At 45.5% G+C, this 11,731-nt stretch overlaps 2 protein-coding genes across 3 annotated transcripts in view; both read right to left on the bottom strand.

The window, feature by feature from the left end:
- Window positions 1-1,568: 1,568 nt before the first annotated feature.
- Window positions 1,569-8,562, bottom strand: B3GNT4 (UDP-GlcNAc:betaGal beta-1,3-N-acetylglucosaminyltransferase 4). 2 transcript variants are annotated; one of them, XM_083590468.1, is made up of 3 exons: window positions 7,769-8,562; window positions 5,255-5,315; window positions 1,569-4,144 (listed from the first exon to the last, which is right to left on the bottom strand). In XM_083590468.1, the coding sequence occupies exon 3, from the start codon at window positions 4,115-4,117 to the stop codon at window positions 3,035-3,037; it is 1,083 nt and encodes a 360-aa protein (XP_083446594.1). In that variant the 5' UTR covers window positions 4,118-4,144; window positions 5,255-5,315; window positions 7,769-8,562; the 3' UTR covers window positions 1,569-3,034. The 2 variants fall into 2 exon arrangements, with proteins under 2 accessions (XP_083446594.1, XP_083446593.1); XM_083590467.1 differs by lacking the exons at window positions 5,255-5,315; window positions 7,769-8,562 and adding an exon at window positions 6,210-6,359.
- A 535-nt stretch (window positions 8,563-9,097) lies between these two features.
- Window positions 9,098-11,731, bottom strand: part of AACS (acetoacetyl-CoA synthetase) — a 56,453-nt gene continuing 53,819 nt past the window's right edge. Inside the window, exon 18 of the mRNA XM_083590136.1 lies at window positions 9,098-11,726. Coding sequence (XP_083446262.1) covers window positions 11,589-11,726 — 138 coding nt within the window. The 3' untranslated portion in view covers window positions 9,098-11,588. The remainder of the gene's footprint in view (window positions 11,727-11,731) is intronic.

Raw genomic sequence — 11,731 nt, 5'->3', positions numbered from 1 at the left:
CACAAAGTGAAGAGAACCCTTTGGAATGCTATGTGAGCCAGGTAATGCCAAAAGTGAAGAAAGAAAGGCGGGCTAGGCTTTTTTGTAAAGGCAAATCACTTCCTGTGGTCAGATGGAACTGTTGCACACAAACATTCACTTCTCACTGCTACACACATCATGGCTCAATAGACACACCACAAGCGTCCTTTCATCTCCTCTTCATACCACCATAATTGAATGCCCCTTGCTATCAATTACAGCAAAAATAATTGCAAAAATAATCACACATCTATGCCTCCCCAAGAAAGACACCGTTCTCATAGATTGCAAACTAAATTTAATGTTCTATTCTCCACCCACCAGCTCCCAACTTTAGGGAAGCATAAATCAGATTGCATCAGAAAAGAAAGTAGTCAGTTCTTTTTTTAAATATAGGAAAGGTATGCTAAAAAAAAAAAAAAAAAGGTGGGATGCGGGTGGCGCTGTGGGTTAAACCACAGAGCCTAGGACTTGCTGATCAGAAGGTCGGTGGTTTGAATCCCCATGACGGGGTGAGCTCCCGTTGCTCGGTTCCTGCTCCTGCCCACCTAGCAGTTCGAAAGCATGTCAAAGTGCAAGTAGATAAAGATGTACCGCTCCGACGGGAAGGTAAACTGCGTTTCCGTGCGCTGCTCTGGTTCGCCAGAAGCGGCTTAGTCCTGCTGGCCACATGACCCGGAAGCTGTACGCCAGCTCCCTTGGCCAATAAAGCGAGATGAGCGCCGCAACCCCAGAGTCAGCCATGACTGGACCTAATGGTCAGGGGTCCCTTTAACCTTTATGCTAAAAGGAACAGCCAGGACTTGTGGGCCTTGTCAGCAATGATTTGGATTTCTGCTGTTTGACAATGCATTATGCTTTTTTGGAGACGACAAGGCAGTCCATCAAAACAAAAACTGCAGCATGGAAGGCCCAGAGATTTTCAGGAGAGGGGAATGCAAAAGATGCAGCTTGAGAAAATGTAAGAAGGGGAGAATCCAACTTAGCTGATGACATTGCATAATAATATTTTTTAAAAATCAATACAGAAATTTGTACAACAATAATAATATGAAAAGATGTGTCTATGTGTGCTTGTAATGCACATCACCCTTACAACTAAGCCCAGGAAAGTTACCTGCCCATTAGCATCTTTACTAGCCTGTTCACTTAGCCTGTTTATGTAAATTTATGGACAAGACTAAAAAATGGGTGATGGGGAGAAGAGGAAAAACACGGTTTTCCAATTTATTAACATCTTCCCCCCCACCACTAGCTGGTCACCTGGAGACACTTCACACATGCAGGTGATCAGCTGCATTGCCCATTTTCTGTTCCCCGTCTCCCTGCAATCTTTAATTTTAAATGCTGCATAGACATTTCTTCTATCCATTTTTCTCTGTTGTCGCATGGGAGTTCAACCCCTATTCTTCCAAATAATTCAGCATTGGTGTGAAAGGGAAGGAAACGAAGCAAGCCAGGGTTATTTGCAGTTCCTTTTCCTGCCCAAATTCCAGTGAGAAAAATGCCTACTGAAACATGAAAACCATGAAGACATGTTATGGCTCTTGGTTAGGCATGAATATATTGTGCAACATGTATTTGGTTACAGCACAGTGACTTACCCCTTAGGTTAATACAGAGGTTACCGTAAAAGACGATTCGGGGTTTCTATCTTCAGAGTCCAGCTACCCAGGCCTAGTGAAGCACTCTGCACCTGCCTTCCTCCAGATGCTTAACTACAGCCCCATCTTCCTTGACCCCTGTCTACTGCTAATGAAGTGCAAACATCTGGAGGGCCCTCAAATTGGGAAGAGAAGCACCTGAGTTTGGAGAACAGCTCAAAATACCCCTGGACTTTACGCCAAGGCCAGGGTGGCTTGCTACTGTAGGAGACTCCAGTGATCTAGCGACACTACACATTTTAACAAGTTTAGCTGTTGTGGGTCCTCTCTCCCTGAGAATTATGGGATTTGTACTTTTACAAACTCATCCCTCGTCTGGAAGCCATGAAAATGATTAAACATGTTTTAAACTGATCTAAACCTGTGTAGAGGAGACATGTCTTGATGCCAGATTAGAAGAAGACACACCCTGGGGTTAGTCTGATGGGGAATGTTATTAATTGTGCTTTTTCTGTTAAAGAAAACATCCTGCCTTTCACCATCATGCAACCCAGGGTATCCACTGGTGCTCTCTGCTTATAAGAAGAGTCTGCTGGACCAGGGCAATGGTCAGCATCCTGCTCTTCTGGGAAGCCCATGAGCAGAACCTGGGTACCATAGCAGTCTCCTCATCTGTAAGTACCAGCAACTGGTGCTGAGAGGGACGTTTCCTCTGACAATAGTGGAAGAACATAGTCATTATGGCTGGTAGTCTTGGATAGCCTTATCAGGCACTGAACAGACTGAACCTGCGTAGCTCCATTTTGTGTGCCCTCAGACCACATCCTGCAACCAACATTCCACCAGAATATTTGAGACTTCACATATTCGCTAGTGAGACATTTACAAAGACTGCCAAAAGTATTACACTGGTTGCTTTACCTTTGACCGTAGTGCTTCAACAGAGAAAATACGATTTTTTTATGTTTTCTCTCAAGTTGAAGTTTTTTATCTCTATGGACCAATGTACTCCTGATGAGTACTTCCAGTCAAGGTGAAGCTGGTGCAGCAGGTAACCAAAGAAACAGAAACAAGAGACGACTTTATTTTAGGATGCAGGGAGAGCCTGGCCACAGCCATTTACTCCAGTACCAGGGAGAAGATGCTACCAGGAAAAGCATGAAAGCAAACCCTCCCCCCCCCCACTCCTCCGCAGCAGCTGCCTCTGGGCATGGCAGGTTGCTAACTTTTGAGGACATCTGTAAACAATTTCGGGGGTGGGGGGTGGGAAATCAGTGCAATAAAATTATTCTACAATAAACAATCTAAAAAAAAAAAAAGGAAAGATATCTGTTTATATCAATTTAAGCCAGCTCCTATCAAAGTCTCAGTCTGGTAGTTTTACTGCACCAGACACATCCTAATCTATCCTATAGTTTCTGAGTTACTGACGTGGCACATCGGAGGTTGTCGTCTTTCAGCAACGTCCACATGACCCACAGCTCTGTTGGGTTCAGTTTGTGTATAATCATCAGTTCTTTGTACAGGCAGGGATCAAAGGGATTAAAGGGCCTCTGGATTCCAAAGGTCTTAAAGCCAGGATGGTGCATTGGGATGATCCCCATTTTGGCCAAGCACATCCCAACAAAGACATCATCTATTGGAAACAACTCAGTGTCCTCAACTGTCACCTGCAGCTGCTGCACCATCAGCCGTGACATGACATAGCCGCCGCCCCCAGCATAGTGTGGATAGAAGGATGCCGGATACATTGACTCTGGGATGAAATACTTGGTGTTGGTGTTCCTGATTGGCCGGGCTTTGCTGATGACATCCCCAGCAAAAAGGTATTTGTCAGGGTCCAGATGCTCAAGGAACTCTACAATGTTGTATGTGTTCACAAAGACATCATCATCGCCCTTCAACACAAAGCAGGCATGGGGGCAGTCCTCTGCCACCCACCGAAGGAAATGCAGCTCCTTCAGTGTCAGGTTGAAGAAGTTATCAACAAAATCCCACTGGAGGATATCGTCAAACTCTAGGTTTTCATAGGCCAAAAGCTGGTGGAGGGAGTGAGCCTGAACTTTGATCTCTGAGCGGCCAAGCAAGAACAGGAGCCTCACCAATTTCCCACCAATAATGGCCTCCTTCCCCCAGGTGCTCCTGATGGCTGCGCGGCGGTCTATGTTCACAGGGGTGGACTTGATTGCTAGCAGGAGGAAGGTCTCTGCAGCACATCTGGAGGGCTTCAGCAATGTCGAGAAATTCCGGCAGTGTTTATAGGTTAAGAAAACACGGTGAACCTCAGGGAGGGAGGGAAAGGAATTCGCGACCATCATGTCTGGCAAGCATTTGCTTGATTTCACCAGCTTGGGAACGCTCACGTTTGGCCTGCGCAGTTCTCTGTTTGCCAAAGACGCAACCAGCTTGGCATCTCTCCTTAAGTAGACCAAGCATGCAAGTACTAGAGCTGGTAAGATGTACACCGAGAATCTTCTCATCCTGGTCTGCATCTCAGCTAACGTCGGAGAACTGAACCCCTACATGACAAAGATGGAGGACAACTGTGAGGTTACTTTTCCATGTGCTCTGTATTAAGTTAAGCAAGTGAGCACACAATCTGTTCTGTTTGAAATATTATGAGCACAGGTGGGATTCCTACTACCTTGATAAAATCACACAACCCCACACCCGATTACTTGGGCTGTCAATCCGATTAAAGAAATCTTAGCAAATAAATAGTATGAGTTTCAGCAAATTAATTGAACAAATCTGAATCTGAGCAAAAATAATGCTGAAGCAACAACACAGTTCCTTGCTGAAGAGAGGGAAACAGTAGTTGCCAAATTCAGTTTTATGGGTACTTCATATTGTTAAGATTATACGTATGTCAAATCTGCTACAGATTAATCAAAGAGCACTATGTAATCAAATCTGCTACAGATTAATCACAGAACACTATGTAATCAAAGGGTTTTTTTAATTGGTTAGATTAATCAATTAAATATTGCAGACCTGCTTATTACCTCAACACCCTTGTAAGTTGTCTTCCTAAAGCCCTTGCTATTGTTTTTACCAGGACATAATTTCTCAGTGTTTCTACACTAAGGGGGCATTCATTTTGGGTGAGCCAACATGACTAGCTCCATGCAGGCATCAGATTCCAAGAACTGCCACTTTCAACCCACCAGACACATAAGAAGCAAATGAGTAGTTCTCATGACTGTAAAAAGACACAACTGAAGACATAGAGGCAGTTGGCCCAAAACTAGGACTCTTAGTGGGATGGAGCGGAATCCAATTCACAAACGGTGTTTCGTGCAAGTGAGGTTATACCTATGATTTCACCATAGTGTAATGCACACCTTCCATGGCTCACATGGAACTGTGCCTTGCAAGTAAAATCAGTGGGAAGACTTACTTGCACAAGAGCTCCATCTGTGTACTGCAAAAGACATGAAGCTCTGGATCAGAATCCCTCTCTCAGAGGCACACGCAAGCTCCTAGTTCTGCTCCTATAATCTGCACTCACTTACCCCCTCCCTCAGTCACCACTCACCACAACTATGTTCTTTTCTCCTTAGCTGACATTTCTCTAACTATTTCTGCCCCAAGAGCATCGGAATAAAGGCAAGTGGCTGCCCAGCTACCTAAACATTTGCTGATGCAAACTGACACGGATGCCTCCACGTTCCCAGCTGGTTGAAGAAACTGATGGAAAAGAAAAATGATGAAAACAAGCAAGAGGCAGTTACAGATCTTCAGGTTTTGAGTTTTCTGGGTGCAGAGCAGAAGAGCTCCTTCCCCCAGCTGGCATGGTGCAAGTTCAACCACACAGATCAGCTGCTGTGGACCACACAAGAGTCTCATTGTGAAACCAGGTGGGCCACGGAGCTGCTCCCAACCGCCAAAGGAAGTCTCAATTAGCATCGTTTACAAGCAGTTGACTATTAGCAACAAAGAGCAGGGATTGCCTGAGTACCACCTAAAGGGGCATCGGTCGGCTGATCTAGCACCTGGGCAGGAAAGCAGGGTTGTTGTGTGGTGGGCTACTCTGGTTAAAAAAGAGGCAAGCCTGACTTCAAAACCCTGTGGCTGAATGTGGTTCCTAGTTGCTTATTAAGCTTTAATACAGAACTGAAGTGTGCACACTTCTGCCCCATGAGATGCCCCACCATCACGTCCACCCAAAAGTTCATTTTTGTGCAAGTAACTACAAAGTGTGATGCCTCATCGCCAATCCTGGCTGACATACTTCTAAATAAAGGTCTGGCGCTCCTTCCCTGGAGACTGTGCTGTACTACATGTCCTGCTGTCATGAAGCCTTGTCTCTTTTAGACTGCCCAGTACAGCAGTCCATAAGGAAGTGTCATTGGCCCAGTCCGGTGGAACTCTCTGTCACTGGAGAGTCAGCAGGCACCTCCTGTGCCAACTTTTAAACACCTGCTAAAAACTTTTCTGCCAGGCCTATACAGATAATTAACAGCATGACTCCAAGCATCGGCTACTCGTGTCTGTTTTTAATTTCCTTTTGTTTTTAACTTGTTTTAAATTTTTCATGATGTATTTTTATAAGAAATAAATAAAATGATAAATCAGTGTTACCTTTTTGCAAGCTGTCAGCCAAGCCTAAATTTCCCCAGCTGCTTCCAGGTGAGCAGGCTCAGGACAGAAAAACAAAACCCTCGAAAAAACCTGCGAGAAAAGGCTCTGCGCGTCCCGGGTGGGCCGCTGCAATCCTCCCAGAGAGCCGAGAAGGGAGGGGAGCAGAAGGCGGCGGCGGCAGGCAGGCAGGCAGGCAGAAATCCGCCAGGTCCAGGTCGGCAAAGACTCTCCGCTTGCCCCGCGACCTCCGCCCCCCCCCGGCCGGCAGAAAAGCGGACCCTCCGCGGAGCCCCTCGGGAAAGGCCTCGGGCGCGCCCCGGCCGGCTGCCTGGCCCGTCCTCCGAGGGGCGGGAAGGCGCGGCGCCGCGCGCGGATCGGGGCTCCGCCCGCCCCCGCGGGACTGGAACCAGTGCTGCCGGCGGGGGGCAGAATTGAAAATTTTTCCCCCTCCATCCCTAGGCTATGTACCCATTAGGCCTTGAAAGAATATTCAAAGTACATTCTTTCCCTGAAAGAATTCTGGGCAGTAAAGTTTACCCCAAGCAGAGCTACAATTCCCAGTGACTCTTAACAAACTACCAAATTAATGTACTATTCCATATTTGCTAATTAATAAAGATCACAGTGCTTTGTAAATGCCAGTCATTCTGCACGAATTAAAGAATTTATGAGGAATACATGTACCTTTAAGAACGCTGGAGAAGGAACTGGGGGTGCAAGGCTTTGGAGGAACTTCGTCACGGGCAGGTTTGTGGAGGGGCAGGTGAGATGACACCAGCACCATTGATGCCCCAGGCAGGAATACCATCTGCATGGACCGGGGTGTACTCAGCACCTCTCTCTTTTTAGAATATTTTATTGATTTTATAATAAAATGGCATTGATCAACTTCCAACAAAACCTGCAGTCTTACATGCATAAATTAGAAAATATAGAAGGGACACTGTCAAAACTGAATCTATCCCTCTTTTTCTGAGCAGTAGGACTGCCCACAACTGCCATCACATTGCAAAGGTATCTCACCTTTGAAATGAAACAACAGCAACCCCACGGATTTATGGTGTCTTTATTTGCAATATTAGGGTTTTTCCAGACTGGCGATTTTTGTGGAGGTGCTGTGCAGCAAAAATAATGCACGAGTGCTGGATTTAAGCAGGAGAGTGTGCAAATTATTCCATTTTATTAGTTGTTCGGTGATACTGCCGCAGTGTTACTGGGGTCTGGAGAGGCAACAACATCAGGACAAAAAAAAAAGCAACCCCAGAATATGTATGTTCTGAAAAGATACAGAATTTCAGGAGGAAGTTATGGGACACACACTGACTGGAAATGAAGCCATATGCCTGCCCCAAAACGTTTGCATGTGCCAGCGTTACTGAAAGCAGAATCATGTATAACCACCCTGACAAATCATGCACAATAAAGAGCACCTTGCTCAGTTGGCTACAGTGTGGTGCTGATAGTGTCAAGGTTGCAGATCTGATCCCTGTAAGGGACAGCAGCCCAGCTTATTGTGCCCCCTCACTTTTGCCCCCCTTCTCAAGGCTCTGTGATGAAACCTCCTTTCCTTCTGCAAGGACGATGCAATGCCTGCTTCCGGGGGCCTCTGAATGTGTGGTGGGCACGGAACGGAGAGAATCGCCTCCATGGAGGACAGAGAAGGGAGCTTTGAGTGTGTGGAGAAACTGGCCTCCTGTACGGGGCAACATTTACGTTTCTTGCTCCACCCACTTTTGACTGGCCCCACCCACCACCAGCACATGGCCCTCAGAAGGCTGTCCAGGAGGGAATGTGGCCCCCAGGATACAAAAAACAAAAACAAAACCCTGCCTGGACTAGGAGAAGCAGCAGTGTGGAGAAGCTGAAGAGGAGGGAAGAAGGGAAGAGATTGTAGAGCAGAAAGGAGAGTGGAGGCTCTGAGACTCTGAAAAGTCCTATGACAGAAACTGTTATTAAACTGGCGACAGTTAACCGACATTATTCATTGAGTAATCAAACCCCCAGTTGCCAGGAAACTAGCAGGAGTTTCAAGTTGGGTCATTGCAAAGTGTTGTCTAATTTTCCCATTAAATGTTACATAATTGTTCCTGAAGTGGCTCACAGCGTTTAACTCTTCCAAGGTAAATAAATATTGTTTTATTAGACTCCTGAGTGATTGGAGGGGTAGATTTCAAATTTATCTCTTCAGGGATTCCCCTACACACCTGTCCATTGTAGCCCTGAATCCCCAAGTGTCCAGTTCTCCCCTCAAAATAATGTCTATTTCCCACAGGGTCTTCTACCACTTACAACCAAACCATAGCAATATATCCAACATGGCAGGTTGTAGGTCAGCCCCCTTGGCCCCTAATTTCTAGTGCCTGATTTTGACTGAAAATGAAAACATTTCCCCTGCATTTTCAACTGTTTACTTTAACCTTTGCTTGGACAGTTAGTTATTCTGTTCCTGCGGCCAGTTCTGTGCCAACAAAATACTCAAGATGCCAACTTTTGTTCAGTTTTTGTTTCAAGGTTCTGTCGCCAATCTTTCCTGATATATTGGCTTCAAAAGCAGGGTGAGGTGGGGATGGTTTTTAGCAGCCATTTAGAATTACGGCCACCATCTTGAACTCTGATGAGATGGGAATGTCCTGTACGTCAGCCTTTGCCAACGCAATGCCCTTCAGATGTATTGGGTGATGGCACTGGGTTGGCAAAGGCTGGAGCAACCAAGTTCCTGGGACCAATACACAATGGGTATAAGTAAAATCCCAGTATATATGTATGTACATAGTTCTTTTAAAAAGTGGGGCTGCCATAGAACCTATGCCAGCAAACGCTTTTGGATTTACTGACCTCTGCTCCTTACAAAGTAACACTAATATGATCAATTCACTCCACAATAAAGATGAGAATTTATTCTGCAGTTTTATTAAGTTTAAATTCCTTAAAGCATCACTGAGATCACTCAACGTGATTTTAAAAAGGGGGGAGGGATCCAAGACAGAATTTGTTCACCAATCATTCCAAATAACACAGGAGTTTTTGAAGCACCAAACCTTTCTTTCTTGCCGAGTTCACACAACTACATCTTCCATTATGAAAAACACAATGGACCATAAAAAATCTGTTTAGTTGTTTTCCATACACAAGTAACAATTTGTTTTATTAGGGGGGAAATCCCTTTACAAAGCACCAAGAAACAGTTCCTTCCACCTCCCCCCTCACGCCCCCAAAAGATCACACAGTAGGGTTATTATTTTAAAGAAAGGAAGTTACTCATATTGGCCACCAAACACAAAGGTCTTGGGAGTTTCTGGGACACAGGATAGGCAGCCGGCAGCCTGTATACTCAATCCAGCCCACGAAAGGGCTTCTCTTCTGGCCCTGGTGTTAAGCCTTAATCTCATGGACTCTCCACACCTATTTTTCTCTTCTCCCGTTTTCTCCCACGAAAGCCAAGGTCACAACCATTTAAAGCTCATGGCTTCTCTCCAGCGCAAGTAATCCCAGGAGCATTCACATACTCCCCCTGCAAAGCTACAGTTCCCAGAATTCTTTGGGGGAAGCCATGTGATTTAAACAGATGGTGTGGTTGTGACCTGATTTTAAGATAAAGGGCTCTCAAGCTTCCTTTCCAAGTCCACCAGCAGCTAATGGAAGAGAGGTTCTGCCAGCACTCTCCTGCTTACACACCCAATTTCCTGGGCCCTACTTGTAAACCAACACAGGCAAATGGGGGCTAAGTATCCAAAGTCTCTATGGGATGTGTTCTGCCAAAGCTACCATTGCTGTTGGCAGTGTGGAAGAAAAGGTTCAAGAGCCAATGTGATGCCCTCCAGATGTTGCAAGGACCACAGCGCCCATCACCCTTGACCACTGGGCTACGCAGGCTGGGCTGAGGGGAGCTGGCATCCATCAGCATCCACCACACTGACCTTCACTGGTGACAATGTCCTCCTTTAGCCCACACACAGTTAAAAATGGGGATGTAAAAGATTAGTGACTTTGCCGTTTACTTCCACGCTCAGGATCCACAATGGGTTGTGCATGAAAATCACATTGACCTGCTTTCTTCAGATCTGTATAAAATTTTAAACCAGGAAAACTGTTTCAGGAAACTAAGTGCATAGTCATGCTTCTAATTCCAGCATCTCCCCTTTCTCCAAAAGAGATTGTTTGAGGGCTGGGAAGATGAGGCATTGAAATCCTGGTGCCAACCCAAAGTCCCGGGGAACTGATGGAACTATCTGCTAGTCACTGCTAGCCGGTTCCACTGGTTGCAAGATGTGTCTAAATGAGGGCTGCAACCTTTCATATTTTAGCAGGAAAGTCAAGTATTATTTCAAACAGCGGCAGCAAATCTGTGCTCTGTTCCAAAACAGACTTTGCCAAACTGGTGCCCTCCAGGTGTTTTTCTGGCTGGTTCCGATGGAAGCAGTAGTCCAAAAGTAGTCTTAAAAGCTAATCTTAAAAAGAGGTATTTCTAAAAAATAAAAAAAGTTTTAAACACAGACCCAGAAGTCAATCTCTTTATTTAAAAAAGAATAAGTAAAAATAAAGTGAATCCGGCTGTTGTGAGCACTTCCTTGCATCTGGGAATCCTTCCCACATGCAATTGTCAGTGACAGATCAATCCCCTGACTCCTGTTGAGGATTGGGGGATGTGGTCTAAGGAAAACACCCCCAGTTCTTCAGAATGCTGCTCTCTAAGCCTACTGGGCACTATCACCACTGAGAATGCACTCTTTCTATCACACTCAACATCCCCATTGCCCAAAAAACCTCAAGTGAAGAACAGCGGCAAGCATGAGAAACATGCCCACTGAAAAGCCACCAGTAGTTTCCTAGAATCTTGGGCAGTTTTAAACCAGGAATGAGAACATGCAGCCCTCCAGATGCTGCTGAACTACAATTCCTATATTCCTATAATCCCTGACAATTAGCCATGCTGGTTGAGGCTGATGGGAGTTGGAGTCCAACAGCATCTCGGGGGAAACAGGTGCCCCACCTCCAACCATAATCAAATGGTATATATGCCTACCACCCTATTGCCTCGATTTTAAAAGATAAAATTCAAACCAGAAGACACATTTTTTTAGTGTGGATCATTTAAAAAGTCTCTGTACCCAGCTGCATCTAAAAAGAGGCAAGCTAGATCTTCTAGGCTGGAAGGAAAGCAACGCCGATACACCAAAATTTGCAGGGCTGCCCTTCCAGAAGCCTTTTCACGAAGCACTTGGCAAATCAAAACAGTGTTTCTCCTTTTTCAGAAGAAACACCATTGCTTAAATAGTTTCTTTTGCATACAGCGTCCATATACATATTATATACACAGTACAAAACCATACACGCACACACGCGCACACAAACACAGAGATGGGGGAAAGGCAGGTTCCTTCAGAAGTTCTGGAGCTCAGGAATGTCTCGGTAAAGGTCCAGGGTCTCTGGATTGGAGAAGATGCCCCGCTGAGCCACTTCCTTCCCGGCGATAACGTGTTTGACAGCAACTTCAACTTTCTTCCCATTTATTGTGTACTGTG

Source organism: Podarcis filfolensis (assembly GCF_964270895.1).
Source record: "Podarcis filfolensis genome assembly, chromosome: 16".
Lineage (NCBI taxonomy): Eukaryota > Metazoa > Chordata > Lepidosauria > Squamata > Lacertidae > Podarcis > Podarcis filfolensis.
This window is presented reverse-complemented; position numbering and strand designations above follow the sequence as displayed.